The 18,459-nt window shown below is 46.1% G+C and overlaps 1 protein-coding gene across 1 annotated transcript; it reads right to left on the reverse strand.

Annotated features, from left to right (window-relative positions):
• Positions 1–2,593: 2,593 nt before the first annotated feature.
• LOC147085335 (uncharacterized) lies at positions 2,594–3,852 on the reverse strand. The gene has a single exon (XM_085979096.1). It carries the CDS (start codon positions 3,681–3,683, stop codon positions 2,769–2,771), a length of 915 nt encoding a protein of 304 aa, XP_085835222.1. The 5' UTR covers positions 3,684–3,852; the 3' UTR covers positions 2,594–2,768.
• Between the last annotated feature and the right edge of the window lie 14,607 nt (positions 3,853–18,459).

Below are 18,459 nucleotides of genomic sequence, written 5' to 3' on the forward strand. Positions count from 1 at the left end.
GAAAATGCACTTTTTCCTGACCGAGAATCGAACCCGGGTCGCGGACAGTGAAAGGGCCGAATCCTAACCACGAGACGACCAGGGAAGCTGTGGAAAGCGTCCTGCCAACAAGCAGAACAATGCAGTCTTTCCTCCTTGCTGCTTTGAAATTCAGGTCACTTTCACGCCAGGGAAACTTTTCGTACAAGATGACATTTTTTAGGCGAGATCACAATGGACATGTTCGCAAAACCACAGCACAGCACAGTGTGAGGCCAATCGGCCAGTCGTGCCAGTGCTGTCTCCTTGAAAGAGCAGATGTGCTTTCTCCCGCTGTTATCTACATTTCCCTGTCCTCTATCCTTCCACAGTGCCCCGCACAAGAGACAAACAGAAGGAGAACACTAACGAGGAATTGATGCAGGAAGATGTTATACAGTTCTTCACCGTTTAAAATTATTTTAGATTCATTTTTTTTCTGTTCTTCTTTTCCAAGGAGCACTTTGATGTGCTGCACAAAGGTTTAAAATTGGGGATGTTAAAATTCCTCCCCGTCGGGGAATTTAACCCCGGTCCCCCGCGGGACGGGTGGGGATACTCACCACTATTCTAACGAGGAAGTGAGCAATGTAATCTCTGTCAGAGTAAGAATCGAGCTTGTTACACAGGAACAGGACGCCATTCAGCCCCTTAAACTTGTTGCACAGGAACAGGAGCAGTACATTCATACCATTGACCAGTTGCACAGGTACAGCTAATATATTATTAATGCTTCATGTGATGTGTTTGATATGAAATAAATTGTTAAAAAATCTTACCCTGCATTGACCGGAAATCTAACCCGGGTCTCCCACATGGAAGGTGAGAATTCTACCCCTGAACCACCAATGCTCGCATTGACGAAAAATTCCATTTTCTGGTAGCTACAATTTAATTTTGACTTTTGTTAATACAAGCAGGGACACTGCGTTAACATAAAAAGCAAAAGGAAGCAGATGCTGGATATGGAATTGTTGATTAAATGCTGGAAACCCTCCGAAGGTCCTGGAACATCTGTGGACAGAGAAACACAAGGTTAACCTTTCAGGTCCATGAGCTCTCAGCAGAGCTAAGATTTTGCAGTTTTGAAGGTCCCGTGTGAGTTTCCATCCAAAGTTGTTAAGCTGCTCAGAAATTACATAATTAAGAAACTAACCTTCCCCAAAAGAATAAATAGGTGCAGGATTGGGCCATTCGGCCCCTCGAGCCTAACCCGTCATTTAATAAGTTCATGGCTGATGAGATCTCCGACACAACGCCACTTTGCCGCCCGCTCCCCAAAGAGCTTGACTCCCCTGTAGCTGAAATATATGTCTATCTCCGCCAGACATACAGAGCCCGTTTGACGTCTTACAGAGTGGCCCAAGGGATAAGCGACTTCAGTTATGTTGATAGTGTGGAGAAGCTGGGATTGCTTTCCTCTGAACGCTAAGAGGAAATTTAATAGAGGCTTGCAAAATTACAAGGGGTTTTGATAGATGAAATAAAGGCAAACGATTTCCAGTGGCAGGAGGGATGGTAAGCAGAGGGAGAATTGTCTTATGCAGCAAGTGTTAAGGCCTAATAAATATCAGGATAAGTTATCACGGCCCAGGTATTCTCTCACACGTTGCTAATTTTTCACACTGGCAATGAGTTGACTGATAGCCGTGCTGTGCTCAGCTAAGTTTGTTAGGGAGATGCAGTCGGCATGATAACACATGGAAGACGGATAATAACCGTGACTGTTCTGACACTGTGAGGTACAGTTAAATGTGGGCATTTAAAGTGTCTTGTTCCCAATGTCATTTCCTGCTGACTTTGAAACAACAAGCATTTTACAGAAGGCAAGGAAGTGAATGTTGCACCTCTGTACCGAATGATGCGCTGCTGACTGTTTGTCGAGGAAATTAATTATCAGACGGAGACTTCTACGTTCGCTTTAGGAATTTATTACGTGATATCACAGAGAGTCTGCAGCAGTCCCTACTGCCCACCAGCACTCTAAATTACTAATGTTCAGCGCTCATATTTATACAGCAAGGTTAACAACTTCAGGTGATTAGCTTACATTACATTTCAACATAAGGTTTCATAGGTTCCATTGTTCTGAAGAAACAGATTAACATGTTCACATTTTATCACCAGATGTCCTAAGCCAAAATGTCAGCTTGACCTCATTATGGCAGTCAGCATTTCTTTTAGTTTTAACTAGTTTAGTGTCCTTTGTTCAATTAGTAAAGTGTTCAAGTATCCCAGCATGCCTTAATGTTTAATACGTTTTCTCCCACAATTCCCTCCTTGTTGATCTTTACTGATCAACACTGCTTTACGGCATTGTATTCAGTTCGTTTTCATAGGGAGGATAATATCCCTTTGGGAAAGGACGCATTTTTAGACAATCTTCTTCATCATATTCATCCTGGTTTGCTCTTTTTCTTTCCTTTCCCTCTAGTACTTTCGTAGCTCTTTTTACAGATGCTACTGATTCTACTGTTTGCGCTAGCAGATATCTCACTCTTATCCACATTATACAAATTAATATAAATAAAACACCTGTCACTACACAAAATATAACCTTCGGGTGAACAAACAATTCCAGCACTGCGGATGCTTTAGGTGACCATCCTTTAAACACATCCCACCAGTGGTGTACCGTCAAATCTGTTATTTGTGTAGCTATTTGAATCAAACCTTGCTCATCATAATCCATCACTGCTTTTAAATGGTGCAGATCTCTTCCTCTTTTCGCTAAGGATTCTGCTATCTTTTCATTGTTTTTTCAAAAATTTCGTCAGATTAGCCAAATTAACTGTAGGGGGGGCATTTTCTATCCCCAATACAGTTCTTCTTTGCATTACCGTCGCCCATTTTCCCAACTGATATGTTTTGTTGGTATGTGGGTCAAACACAGTATAAACATCTTTTATGCAAGTGTTTAAACGGGGCCGTTTCAAAATCCCGTCGACATATATAGTCCAGGCACTGCTAATACACAGATAGTTCTGGCCTATCTCATGCAAGGTAGTATCATTACAAGGTTTTAAATTCCAAATACATGTACCTCTACTATGTTGCAATGAACAAGGTTCATATATAGGGGTATGCAATGGGCATACTTTTCCAAACGGCCAATCTTGGCAATCCGAGGAATCGTGGGTCTTATTCCCCTGATCTATCCATTTACCATGAAATTCGGGATACCAAAAGTTTTCTCCAAACAGTTGGGGCAATACCAAGAACTGACACCAGGTTTTGGCCTTTGTCACATTTACCACTTTCATTGTAAAATTACATCCCATAAGGTCACATTTAGTATATCTTCGATCAGGTTTTACTTCTAGATTATTTCCTTCAAATCCGAAAATTCTCATCCAACTAGGAGCATGTCCTGACATAGCGATTCGCTCTAGCTCAGCCCTCAGTGACTGCTTGGTAATTTCTTTAAACATACATTGAGTATGATTATTGACTTTCTCTTGTCCTTTTGCAACATTCTCTTGTTCCTTTTCTACCTTATTTACTTGCTTCCAACTCATTGTATCTGATATCCACTGTGTTAACATCGCTGCTGTCAGTCCATTGTCCCAAGCATTTCTTAATTTTATAGCATCTCCTCTCAGCCCTCCTACTTGCTGTATTTTATTCTGCAATGTTTCAATATCTATTGCATTAAGGGCTCCCATACCAGTTCCTACTCCTCCCAAGACCGTTGCTAAGTCCCTTCTCCTTCTCCCGATCCTAACTCTCTTCTTCAATTTGGCTTGTATAGTAGTAATATTACATCCAGTATCTTTTTTATCCTCATATTGTACCTGTACTGTCAAATTTAGAGTATATGGGGAGATCAGGACCAGGGTACAGGTAGAATGCAATCTTTGCAAATGGTCCATAGGACTTTCTATCTGTTTCGTTTTCTTTGCGAAGAATGTTTCCCCATACCAGTGAGGTCTTCCTTCTATAAGAGTTGCATTTATGCATCCGTACGCCTGACCGTCTTTCAAATATATCGGTTGTTCCATGTCTCCGGTTCTTGTGTCATTTTTATACCATTTCCATCATTTAGTATGATTGTTTAATATGTCAGTGTCATTCTCTATCCTACAACTTATGTTCACTCCTTTTTCCCATTTTATACTTAGAGTTATATTAGATCCTTGGTTAAATACTATTTTATCCATCCCAGATTTCATTTCGAACATCCCACAGGCTTCGCAATTAATCGTCCAATTAGCAATTACACAAATGGTGCCATTGTTACAAGTGTAAGTTCCCTGCGATTGGTTACTGTCTCTCGCCTTCCATCCTAACTGGCCTGCCCATTCTGTTTTTTCAGCAGGCAGGATTGTCCAGGCGGCTGTCCTGATTACACTTAGGCCGATTATTATTATCTGGTTTAACATATTTCCTGATTTATCCTAGAAATCTTTAAATTATCCTAATTATTGTTATACAGCATTAAATATAAACATATATAGCAATCCGAAAGTAATCAGTCCTTCAATGGAGTGCCAAATTATGGTGGGCACGGATCTTTTCCCGTTTCTGAAGTGGTGTCTGGTGCAGTATGTTTATACTCCACCTCCGGTGTTTCCTCCGGATGATGCAACTTGCACCTTGTAGCGTGTACCCAATCAGGTTTTTCTTTCAATTTGAGAGCTGTTCGAGTTGCAAGCAGCACCAAATATGGTCCTTTCCACCTAGGAGAAAAAGATTCTTTATTTAGCGCTTTCACATAAACTTGATCTCCGGGTTTAAAGGGGTTCATGTTTCCATCTGTGGGGCGCGTCTGGGCCTGTCTCACTTTCTCATGTATTCTTCCTGCTGTTTCACACATGGCCTGAGCATATTTTAACGATTTTTCATCATTCCAAATTAATGCCACCTTCTCTGGAGTCATGGGTGGGCGTGTGCCTGTTGTCATAGGCCGGCCCATCAAGATCTCATGTGGTGTCAGACCTGTGTTTCTATTTTTCTGATTTCTCAGGGCATACATTACTACTGGCACAGCATCCGACCATTGCAACCCATTTTGCTGGCATACTTTGGTTAGGGCGGCCTTGATTTCCCCATTCAGTCTTTCCACTATTCCTGAGGATTGTGGCTGGTAAGGTATGTGCAATTTCCATTGAAATCCAAGGGCTTCATTTAAGTTTTTTATCTGTTTGCTGGTGAAATGAGTTCCTCTGTCACTGTTTATTCCCATAGGTATTCCAAATCTAGGTATTATTTCTTTTAGCAGATTGCGTACTACTGTTCTGGCATCATCCCTCCGAGTGGGGTATGCCTCTACCCATCTGGAGAACACATCTACTATTACCAGTATATATTTAAATTCTTTTACTGCGGGCATATGTGCAAAATCTATCTGTAGATTCTCAAAGGGCAGCTCTGGTTGGGGTAGGTGATCAAAATTTGTGGGCGATTTCCCTCTATTGTTCTGCTGACATACTAAACACATTATGGCAACTTTTTCAATTGTTACCGTTATTCCTGGTGCATACCATTGTTGGGAAAATGCATGTGCCATCCCTCCTTTGCCCATGTGAGCCTGTCCATGTGCCAGGCGAGACAGAGGCAAAAACAAGCTTCGTGGGCAAACCACTCGGCCATCAGGATGCATCAATATATCATGATCTTGATAGCAACCAGCCTTACTCCAAGTACGTTTTTCTTTGACTGTTGCCTGACTTTGGGCCTGTCGTAGTAGATCAGCATCAATGCTACTAGGAAGTTCTGCTGGAAAGTTACTAACGGTATTTTTGGCGGCTTGAAGCTGTGGGGCCTGCCTCAGTGCGAACTCTTTATCCGCACTATCAGCAAACCTATTTCCACACGCGACTTCATCATCTGCCATGGTGTGGGCCTCACATTTTAGTACTGCAATTTTACTTGGCAACTGAATAGCCTCCAACAAATTTAACATCATTTGCGCATGCTTAATAGATTTTCCTGAGGATGTAATAAAACCTCTGTTTTTCCATAATTGTCCAAAATCATGCACTACCCCAAATGCATAACGGGATTCAGTATAGATATTGATGCTTTGATCTTTAGCCAAAATATAGACTCTGGTTAATGCATATAGTTCAGTTGCTTGTGCAGATGTGTCAGGTGGCAACGTTTAAGCTTCCAATAATTCATGAGGAGTCACCACCGCATAACCTGCTAATAGTTGATCATCACTAGGTCGATGCGAAGAACCATCTGTGAAGAGGATCAAGTCAGGATTATCAATAGGATCACTTAGCAAATCTGGCCTGGGTGTAGTGGTGGCTTCAACAGTTAACAAGCAGTCCTGTTCTGGTTCACCTGGATGTTCTGTTGTTATTGGCACAAAGGTCACCGGGTTGACAGCTGGTGATCTCTGGTAGATATAATTAGAGTGTGACAAGAGGATTATCTCATACCCAGTCCTTCTTGCCGCCGTAAAGTGCTGAGTAGCTGCCGAATTTAATAATAGCAGCACTGCGTGGGGAACAATTACCACACAAGGGTGATCAAGCACAATAAGGATGGATTTTTCCACTATTGTGGCGGTTGCAGCAACGGCTCGTAAGCAGGCTGGCATGCCTCTCACTACGGCTGGTAAGGCTACAGAGTAATATGCTACAGGCCTTTTTCCTCCACCAGGTTCTTGTGCCAATACTTCTGTTGCCAAGCCTTCTCTTTCATTGACGTATAACTGAAAAGGCTTATTATACTTACGTAGTCCTAACGCGGGAGCACTGACCATAGCTTTTTTAAGATCACTGAATGCCTTATCTCGTTCTGGCGTCCATTCAACTATGGGGGGCTCTGTCTGCAGCGTAGCTGATCGTAAGACCGCATCCATTTCTCTGTAGTCATATATCCATTGTCGACAAAAACCCTCCATTCCCAGAAACGACAAAATGTCCTTCTTTGTTCACGGGATCAGCACTTTATCCACTGCTCTTATCCTTTCCAGTCCCAATCTTCGCTGTCCATACTCCAAATGAAAACCCAAATACTGGACAGATGTTTGGCAAAACTGCAACTTCTCAGAGGACACCCTGTGTCCCCTGCTAGCTAGATGCTGGAGCAATTTTATAGTATCTTCTTGGCAGTCTGGCCCCGTTCGGGAGGCAACCAAAAGGTCATCTGCGTACTGGATTAAGGTGGACTGATCCGATAACTGACATTCCTCCAAGTCATTTTTAACCGCTGCCACATACACCGCAGGACTTTCAGTATACCTCTGTGGCAACGTGGTCCAGGTATATTGCTGATTTTTATAAGTAAAGGCAAACAGATATTGACTGCCCTTATGCAGTGGTATGGAGAAGAAAGCAGAACACAAATCGATAACCGAAAAGGTAGTTGCATCAGCTGGTATAGAGGAGAGGATGCTGTTGGTATCTGGCACCAAGGAAGCAATGGGAATGACTATTTTATTGATCGCCCGGAGATCTTGCACAAAACGCCAGTCATTTGGTCTTCCTACTTTCGGGATGGGCACAATAGGAGTATTGCAGGGGCTCTGTGTTTTGACTAAAACCCCTTGCTGCAGTAAAGAATGTATAACCGCTGCTATTCCTTCCTCGGCCTCTGGGGCCAACCGGTACTGCTTTAGACAGCGCAAAACAGCATCCTTCTGTAGCTGGACCCTATGTTCAGCTGCCGAATGCACCTTTCCCACATGATTCTTGTGCTTTGCACATAATTCAGAAGTTACTTTAGTCAATGCCCATGGTAACAATTGTGGATTTTCCTTAGGGGGCTGCTGTCTTTCAAAAATAGTATCCCATTCTTTTCTTAACCAGCGAATTTTTCCCTCTGTTTCATTAAAGTATTCTATCTCCACCTTTCCAGCTTGGATTGGCAACGTGATGGAATAGACTGGCTTGTGGTGTTGTATTCTTTTTATCATCTCCCCCACTTCCTTCGCCTTAGCTGGGGCTCTGACTGCTATATTCAGGTGGGGTTCGGATGTGTGATGCATCCTAAATCTTTCTTTTTGTTCGTGTGTAAGGTGAACCAACATTCCCAGGCCTTTATCTCCAAAGAATAAATAAGGTGAAATCTGCAGCAATTGTGGCTGGTTTAGGTATGAGCAAACCAATTCTTGATAATTGGATGTTTCTTTATGCGTGTACCATGCCGTACAATGGGTCCGTTTCTTTTCTCTACTGGTTTCAATTAGATATTGTAAATACTGCCCCTGAGGATCTTCCAATTCCTGCAAGGATTGGAATACATTTTTTAACAATTGGCCATAAGGATTGCTATTCAGCTGCCAACACTACAAAATGGGGGCTCCTTCTACTTGCTTTTCCTCTATCATTAAATTAATTAGCTGATGAGTTTGTATTTGAGGCAGTTCCATGAACATGCCGTCTCGAGTGCAGTATATAACTGCTCCCAATTTACATAAAGCCTGTCTTCCCAACATAGGGAGAGGGGCGGTCTGAGAAATTATGAGGGTGTCTGTGACGGATTGCCCGTGCACTTGAATTTCGGTAGGTTTGGAGAGGGGTTCTAACATAGGGATACCGGCTACTCCCATGCTTACAACGTTAAATTGACTGGAGGGTATACACACGGAGGGGGTTACAGAGGACATTGTTGCACCGGTATCGACCAGAAGGTCCAAATGGCTATTTCCTATTTTAACTGTAGCCATAGGCTGTTCTTTCATGGATTTGGACAATCTGATCACAGCCGCCTGTACCACCGCTTCTCCGTGGCACCCCTATGCGGATGCATTAGGGTTACTGAAAGAAAAGGAAGTTCCTTCTGCCCCTGGAGCTGGATACCCTCCTTGTTGGGCGTATTCCTGCTGTGGCCTTGTGGGGCATTGGCAATCTCTAGCCCAATGTCCTCTTTTCCCACATTTCCGACATTCATCCTGTGATCTATCTCTCATTTGCCATTGTCCTCTTCCCCTTCCTCTGCCTCTACCATAACCTCCTCTTCGTGCAAATTCTCTTCTATTCTGCTGGAAATATTGTCCCGCTGTTTTTGGCTTTTGCTCTTTCGACTGAGTAAAGAGTCCTTCCCTACCCATATTTACCAGAGCAGTAACTACGTCCACCCAGCGCTGAGTCTGCCAATTTAGATTAATCATTTTAAAGACTTGAGCTTGAAAGGGTAACATGCAGTTTAGCAATGTTTGTACTGCCAAAGGTCCATTGTCTGCTAACGGAACTCCCGCATGTTCCTCCCACTTGCTTTTAAATCGAGCTACAAAATCAGGAATTGTCTCCTCCTTTCTTTGCAGACATCGAGTAACTTCTCCTATGTCACTAGTCTTCTTGGCTCCTCTCATTATAGCCTCTTTACCTCTATGTTCTAACCAGTGAGCAACAGACTCATTTCCCTGGTCCAGTTGTGCATCATCTTGTCGCCAATCTCCATTTTCTCCCGGGGGAACAGAAAATCCGTCCCTTAGGGTCGACCATGAGGACCCATACGCACATTTTAGCAGCATGAGCACATCCCCAGGAAGAGGGCTGTAAATGGTACATATTTGTTCTAGCCAATTATGAAAGGCAGTGGGCTTCTTTAAGGGGACTGGTGCCTCGGCTATCATAGCTCTAGCTTCCGCTGGGGACCATGGATTTAACACTGGCACCTCTCCTATCATGACTCGAGGAAGTTGATGGGTAGTAGTGTCAGGTTGTGTTTGTGACCCAGTTGTAGGTCCGTTACGTGAGGTTAGGTCCTGTACATTACTACGAGGCAGTGCAGCAGCTCCTGCTCCGAGTGCCTCTGCTGGAGGAGGAGTTTCAATTACGGGTTCATCTGCGGGTGGGGGTGGATTGTATGGAGGCAGCGCCGGAAATCGTGCCGGTTGCTGTCTTAGAGCAGCCGCTATCATTAGTAAATTATTTAACTCTTCCCCCATCTCAAGCGGATCTCCTGCTGGGGTTCGGGGATACATTCCCACAACAGGAGCCTTAGGCAGCACCTCTTCCTTTTTCTCACTATCCTCTGCCTCTTCCTGTTTCCCCTTCTTCTTTGGGGGTTGGTGTCTTTTTGCTACTTCCATCCACCGAGCAAAGCACCATAACATATAGGGGGTGTCCCACTCAGGATCCCCTCCTTCATTTCTAGTAATTTCTTCCCATTCTTTTATTAAAGGTATTTTAAAACTTCCCCCAAAAGACCAATCTCCACCCGACCATACATACAGATCACTAATAAAAGTTACCGCATACCGATCGTCTCCTGTTTCTTTTTTTACATTTTCGGCTGGCGAACCCGGTGGAACGATGGGATCTCCTACCTTTTTTCGATGTTGCACGAGCTTTTTTATTCTGTCATTCGTTCTTTTACATATCTTGATTTTATCATTTGCAGCCTCCTGTTCTAGCTTGCCTCGGGCTCCTTTCTTGGCAGGCTTGGATGAATCAGCTCGACTGCCGTTATTTCCCATCTTTTCCTTACTCCTGTAACTTAGTTTTAAACTTACTGGTTATACAACCGCGGGTTATTTTATATACACAAAATACAATGAGCGCTCACCGGTTTTTTCCGCGAGTCTCGAAGTCAACACTTTATTTTCTTTGTAGCTACTTAATTCGGTGCCATAGTATTTTCTCTCTTCTCAGCAGTCTTGCCTCAGCCTGACGGGCTTCTTGGCTCAGCATGAGTCACCGGCCGGATAACTGGGCAACCGTGCGCCCTCCCCCTTTCAGCTGGGACGCGCTAGGTGCTCTCCCCCTTTCAGCTGGGAGGCACCGGGCATTTTCCTTTTATTTTTAGGAGAGTCCCTTTTTAAACTTCCTTTGTCTAATTGGAGCCTAAGTGGGCCAAGTGATATATAAGGTCGACGCTATACCCAACTAAGACCTTCTTAGTTCTTTTGGATCCCGTTGTTAGGGACCCTGCCTGACTACGCCAAATTCTGTCGAGGAAATTAATTATTAGATGGAGACTTCGAGGTTCGCTTTAGGAATTTATTACATGATATTACGGAGAGTCTGCAGCAGTCCCTACTGCCCACCAGCACTCTAAATTACTAATGTACAGCGCTCATAGTTATACAGCAAGTTAAACAGCTTCAGGTGATTAGCTTACATTACATTTCAACATAAGGTTTCATAGGTTCCCTTGCATCTCAAGAAACAGATTAACATGTTCACATTTTATCACCAGATGCCCAAAGCCGAAAGGTCAGCTTGACTTCATTATGGCAGTCAGCAGTTCTTTTAGTTTTAACTAGTTTAGTGTTCTTTGTTCAATTAGTAAAGTGGTTAAGTATCCCAGCATGTCTTCATGTTTAATACGTTTTTCCCACACTGTTGAGGCACAAGCAGCGGCGTGGAAAGTTGATGAGGTGTAAGCGTTTATTTCGCGCGGGTGCTTTGATTGCTGGCATTTCAAACAGCCAGAAAACGCACTGGTTCCACTGACCAAGCATCGAACACAGACCACGGGGGTGAAAGCGCTGAATCCTAACCACGAGACCACCAGGAAAGCTATCGGAAACATCCTGCCAGCAAGCAGAACAATGCAGTCTTTCCTCCTTGCTGCTTTGAAATTCATATCACATTCACGCCAGGCAAACTTTTCGTACAAGATGACATTTTTTATGCGAGATCACATAGGACATGTTCAGGAAACCACAGCATCAAGTGTGGGTAGGCGTCCACCTGAAATTTATTTGCTTCTGCGCTTTTCTCAGAGATACACAGTCAGAGAAAAGCCGTTGGGATATTGAATAATCAGCACCAAATATTAAGGACAATACAGAGGAAATAGTAATGCACTGCTTGAGACAAAGACACAAACACATACACGAACACAGATGTGTGCTCACTTTGTGTGGGTATGTCTCAGATATCCATATGTTTCATGGAGGCTTGCAGCACAGTTTGAGGCCATTCGGCCAATCGTGCCAGTGCTGTCCGCTTAAAAGTTCAGACGTGCTTTCTCCCGCTGTTATCTGCATTTCCTGTCCTCTCTCGTTCTGCAGTGCCCCGCACAAAGGACAAACAGAAGGAGAACACTGTGCTAACGAGGAATTGATGCAGGAGGTTTTTATGCAGTTCCTCACCGTTTAAAATTATTTTAGGTTCAATTTTTCGCTGTTGATCTTTTCCAAGGAGCGCATTAAGGTGCTGCCCAAAGGTTTAAAATTGGGGATGTAAAAATACCTCCCCGTCGGGGAATTTCACCCCGGTCTCCCGCGTGACAGGCGGGGATACTCACAACTATACTAACGAGGAAGTGAGCAATGTAATGTCTGTCAGAGTAAGAATCAAGCCTCTTACACAGGAACAGGATGCCATTCAGCCCCTCAAAGCTGTTGCACAGGAACAGGAGCAGAACATTCATACCCTTTATCCAGTTGCAAAGGTACAGCTAATATATTATTTATGCTCATGTGATGTGTTTGCTGTGAAATGAATTGTTAAAAAAATTAACCTGCCTTGCCCGGGAATAGAACCCGGGTTTCCCGCGTGGGAGGTGAGAATTCTACCCCTGAACCACCAATGCATGCCGAGATCGCAGATTCCATTTCCTCTTTGCTACTACTCATTTTTGACTTTTGTTAATACAAGCGGGGACACTGCTTTAACATAAAAAGCAAAATGCAGCAGATACTGCATCTGGAATTGTTGATTAAATGCTGGAAACACTTAGAATGTCCTGAAAGATCTGTGGACAGAGAAATAAAGGGTTAACCTGTCAGGTGCCTGAGCTCTCGGCAGAGCTAAGATTTTGCACTTTTCTAGGTCCCGTGGGAGTTTCCTTCCAACGTTGTTTAGCAGCTCAAAAATTACATGATTAAGAAACTAACCTTCCGCAAAAGAATAAATAGGAGCAGAATTGGGCCATTCGGCCCCTCGAGCCCCGCCATTTAATGAGTTCGTGGCTGATGAGAACTTCGACACAACGCAACTTTGCCGCCCATTTCCCATAACCTTTGACTCCCCTGTAGCTGAAATATATGTCTATGAGACATACAGAACCCGTTTGATGTCTTACAGTCTGGCCCGAGGGATAGTGTGGAGAAGCTGGGATTGCTTTCCTCTGGAGGCTAAGAGGAAATTTAATAGAGGCTTGCAAAATTACAATGGGTTTTGATATTGGAAATAAAGACAAACGCTTTCCAATGGCAGGAGGGATGGTAACCAGAGGTAGAATTGTCTTATGCAGCGAATGTTAAGGCCTCATGAATATCAGGATAAGTTATCACGGCCCAGTTACTCTGTCATTCGAGTCTTGCACACGTTGCTAATGTGGCATTTTTCACACTGGCAATGAGTTGACTGATAGCCGTGCTGTGATCAGCTAAGTTTGTTAGGGAGATGCAGTCGGCAAAATAATACATGGAAGACGGATAATAACCGTGACTGTTCTGACACTGTGAGGTACACATTGTGGTAAACCACTGTTATTGTTATTCACTGTTGTTGTTGTGGCACACTGTTGTACCTATGCATGCCTCAGCATGTCTCGGCTGGCTCCACCCACAGGCCCAGGTATAAAGGTGATTGACTGATTGACCTGCAGCCCCCTGCCTTCTTGGAACCCTGTCAACCACGAGAGGCATGCTCTTTTCTTTGCTAATAAAAGCATTTAGTTACTCTCCTAACTCTCCGTCTTTTATGAGTAATTGATAGCGCATCAATTTTATTAGCAAAAACAAAATGTCGACAAACGCTGAACAGCAGGCTGCTGCACCATCGCTGAACAGCAGGCTGCAGCACCAAACGCTGAGCAGCAGGAGCTGCTGCGAGCCCTCAGAACAAATTGCCTGGACCTAGACCCCCAAGAAGCGGGTTCGGCTACCAAATTCGCGCATTGGCTGCGTTGCTTCGAGGCCTACCTGCAAGCGTCAACTGTGACCCTGGACGAAAACAAGTTGGAAATCCTGGCCTCAAAGTTGAGCCACCAAGTTTATACAATAATCCAGGACGCGACGACCTACGCGGTGGCTATCGATCTGCTAAAAGGGCAATACGCACGCCCGGTAAATACGGTCTATGCCCGGCACCTCTTAAGATCCTGCAGACAACATCCCGGGGAATCGGTGGAGGCCTTCCTACGGGCACAACGGATACTCGGCCGAGACTGCGGTTGCAAAGAAGTATCAGCCGCAGCACACACAGAGGGACTGATCCGAGATGCTTTCGTTGTGGGTCTAAGGTCCGACTACTCCCGGCAGAGACTGTTGGAAAAGGGAGAAATGGACCTGAGAAAGGCAGTGTCCCTCGCGCTCTCGCTCGATGCGGCCCACAGGAATATGGACGCCTTCTCCCCTAACCGCTCCGCAACGTGGATGCCACAACCTTGGGTCATGGGACCGCCACATTCAACTGCTGCTGCGATGTCCAAGGCACAGAAATGTTATTTTTGTGGCCAGGCAAAACACCCCAGAGCACGCTGCCCGGCGAGAAACGCTACCTGCTCCGGCTGCGGGAAGAACGGACACTATGTCAGCGCCTGCAAAGGTAAAACCGCTAACGCCAGCAGCGCCGCGTGTGAACCATGGGGGCAGCCATCTTGTCTGCCATCTTGGGCTCCCCCAGCCGCGTGGGGATCGGGACCATGGGCGCCGCCATTTTGTTTGCCATCTCGGACGTCTCCAACTTCAACCACGGGGGACCCGGACTCAACCACCGCCTCATCTGACGACCACATCGACTCGCTCGACCATACGCTGGCCTCCGTGATGCTGGACCAATCTCTCCCTCATCAACTGTCCAGGTCCATGATGGACTTTACGGTAAACGGCCACGCCACTACCTGCCTTTTTGACAGCGGGAGCAGGGAAAGCTTTATCCACCCCGACACGGTGCGCAGTTACTCTCTCCCAGTCCTGCCGACGCGACATCGGATCTCTTTGGCTTCCAAAGCCCAGTCAGTGGATGTCGGTGGCTACTGTGTAGTGACCCTTTCAGTAAGGGGCACAGAATACAAAAATTTTAAACTCCTGGTCCTGCCCCATCTTTGCGCTGCCGTTCTACTGGGGTTGGATTTTCACTGCCACCTTAAGAGTGTCACATTAGCATACGATGGACTCCTCCCCCCACTCACAGTCTGCAGCCAGCAGCATTTAAATTGCCCGCCACGCACCATTTGCAGCCTCTCCACCCTTAAAGATCCCCCCTCCTTGTTCGCTAACCTCACCCGCGACTGTAAGCCCATCGCTACCAAAAGCAGGCGTTACAGTGCCGGGGATAGGAGCTTCATTAAATCCGAGGTAGCAAGACTCCTGAAGGAAGGGATTATTGAAAGTAGCACCAGCCCATGGCGAGCACAAGTGGTGGTAGTGAAGACTGGCGAAAAACAGCGCCTAGTTATTGACAACAGCCGGACGATCAATCGCTACACCCAGCTAGATGCATACCCACTCCCCTGCATATCTGACATGGTCAATCAGATAGCACAATACCGGGTGTTCTCGACGATTGATCCGAAGTCGGCATACCACCAGCTCCCCATCAGGGCTGAGGACCACCAGTACACAGCTTTTGAAGCTGACGGTCGTCTCTGCCACTTCCTCAGAGTTCCCTTCGGCGTCACCAACGGGGTTTCAGTCTTCCAACGGGAGATGGAATGGATGGTTGACCAGAACGCGCTCCAGGCCACTTTCCCTTATCTAGACAACGTCACCATCTGCGGCCGCGAGCAGCAGGACCATGATGTTAATCTAGATAAATTCCTCCATACGGCCCAGCGGCTGAACCTAACATACAACAAGGACATGTTTTGTACCAAGCGCCTTGCCATTCTTGGCTGTGTAGTGGAGAACGGAGTCATCGGCTCCGACCCCGACAGGATGTGCCCCCTTATGGAGCTCCCCCTCCCCCACTGCCAAAAAGCACTGAAGAGATGCCTAGGGTTTTTCTCGTACTATGCTCAGTGGGTGCCCAACTATGCAGACAAAGCCAGACCCCTCATCAAGTCCACCTCCTTCCCCCTGACAGCAGAGGCCTGTGCAGCCTTCACTCTCATAAAAGGAGATATTGCGAAGGCCACAATGCACGCAGTGGATGAGTCCATCCCTTTCCAAGTGGAGAGCAATGCATCCGACTTTGCCCTAGCTGCAACCCTTAACCAGGCGGGGAGACCCGTGGCCTTTTTCTCAAGGACCCCCCAGGGACCCGAGATTCGACACTCCTCTGTCGAAATGGAGGCCCAGGCCATTGTGGAAGCTGTGCGACATTGGAGGCATTACCTGGCCGGAAAACGATTTACCCTGCTCACAGAACAGCGTTCAGTAGCTTTTATGTTTAATAATAAGCAGAGGGGCAAAATCAAGAACGACAAGATCTTGAGGTGGAGAATGGAACTCTCCACCTACAATTACGATATCTTGTACCGGCCCGGGAAACTCAATGAGCCCCCATATGCCCTATCACGTGGTACATTCGCCAACGCGCAGGTCGATAGACTGAAGACCCTTCACAATGACCCCTGCCACCCGGGGGTCACCAGGTTTTTTCACTTCATCAAATCCCGTAACCTGCCCGACTCCATCGAGGAGGTCAGGACCATGACCAGGAACTGCCAAATCTGTGCCGAGTGCAAACCGCATTTTTATAGGCCAGACAGAGCAAGCCTGATCAAAGCCACGCGCCCCTTTGAAAGGCTGAGCGTCGATTTTATAGGGCCCCTCCCCTCCTCCGACCGCAATGTGTACTTCCTCAACATAATTGATGAGTACTCCCGTTTCCCATCCCTTGCTCAGACTTGACCAGTACCACGGTCATTAAATGTCTGAACTACTCTTCGCATTGTTCGCTTTCCCCAGCTGTATTCATAGCGACAGGGGCTCATCCTTTATGAGCGACGAACTCCGGCAGTACCTGCTCTCGAGAGGTATCGCTACAAGCAGGACCACCAGCTACATCCCCCGGGGGAATGGCCAGGTGGAAAGGAAGAATGCGACGGTCTGGAAGGCATTCCTTTTAAACTTGAAATCTAAGGGCCTTCCGACCTCTCGCTGGCAGGAAGTCCTCCCTGCGGCGCTCCATTCCATTCGGTCACTGCTCTGTACAGCCACCAATGCTACCCCTCATGAGAGAATGTTCTCCTTCCCCAGGAAGTCCACATCGGTGATCTCGTTACCGACATGGCTGACTTCTCCAGGACCCATCCTACTGTGGAAGCACATGAGGTCCCATAAGACGGACCCCCTAGTCGAGAGGGTGAGCCTCCTCCATGCCAACCCTCAGTATGCTTACATGGTGTACCAGGACGGGCGGGAGGACACAGTCTGCATACGAGACCTCGCACCTTCGGGTGCCCCTGAAACACTACCATTGCCATCCACCACTACCCACAACCCAACCCCGCTAGACGGCATGCCGCAGCCCTAGGACACGTCATTGACCACCCAACCACTCAATGAGACGCCAGATTCAACGTTGGATGCTGCACCATCACCGCCGCCACCACGACGTTCAGGACGGCATACAAGGCCACCTGATAGACTTACTTACACGAACCTTTAGTACACTTCACCCCGCCGGACTCAATTTTAAACAAGGGGTGAATGTGGTAAACCACTATTATTGTTATTCACTGTTGTTGCTGTTGTTGCAAACTGTTGTACCTATGCATGCCTCAACATGTCTCGGCTGGCTCCACCCACAGGCCCAGGTATAAAGGTGATTGACCTGCAGCCCCCTGCCTTCTTGGAACCCAGTCAAGCACGAGAGGCATGCTTTGTTCTTTGCTAATAAAAGCCTTTAGTTACTCTCCTAAATCTCCGTCTTTTATGAGTAATTGATAGCGCATCACACATAAATGTGGGCATTTAAAGTGTCTTGTTCCTAATGTCATTTCCTGCTGACTTTGAAAGAGCAGGCATTTTCCGGAAGGCAAGGAAGCGAATGCTGCACCTCGGTATCGAATGATGCGCTGCTGACTGTTGAGGCAACAGCAGCGGTGTGGAAAATTGAAAGGTTGATGAGGTGCAAGCATTGTTTCGCGCGGGTGCTTTGATTGCTGTCATTTCAAACAGCCAGAAAACGCACTGGTTTCCTGACCGGGAATCGAACCCGGGCCGCGGCGGTAAAAGCGCCGAATCCGAACCACCAGGGAAGCTGCGGGAAGCATCCTGCCAGCAAGCAGAACAAGGCAGTCTTTCCTCCTTGCTGCTTTGAAATTCAGGTCACTTTCACGCCAGGCAAACTTTTCGGACAAGATGACATTTTTTAGGCGAGATCACAAAGGACATGTTCAAGAAACCACAGCATCAAGTGCGTGCAGGCGTCCACCTGAAATCTATTTGCTTTTGTGCTTTTCTCAGAGATACACAGTCAGAGAAAAGCCGTCGGGATATTGAATACTCAGCACCAAAATATCAAGGACAATACAGATGAAACAGTAATCCACTATGCTAACGAGGAATTGATGCAGGAGGTTTTTATACAGTTCCTGACCGTTTCAAATTCTTTTAGGTTCAATTTTTCGCTGTTGATCTTTTCCAAGGAGCGCTTTAAGGTGCTGCCCAAAGGTTTAAAATTGGGGATGTTA

Source organism: Somniosus microcephalus, unplaced genomic scaffold (genome assembly GCF_052327205.1).
Source record: "Somniosus microcephalus isolate GS21.2 unplaced genomic scaffold, FLI_Smic_1.0 unresolved_chr8, whole genome shotgun sequence".
Classification (NCBI taxonomy): Eukaryota; Metazoa; Chordata; class Chondrichthyes; order Squaliformes; family Somniosidae; genus Somniosus; species Somniosus microcephalus.

Coding starts and splice junctions, on each gene's coding strand:
- LOC147085335 (XM_085979096.1), bottom strand. CDS start 3,683: ATGGGAGCCCTTAATGCAATAGATATTGAAACATTGCAGAATAAAATA.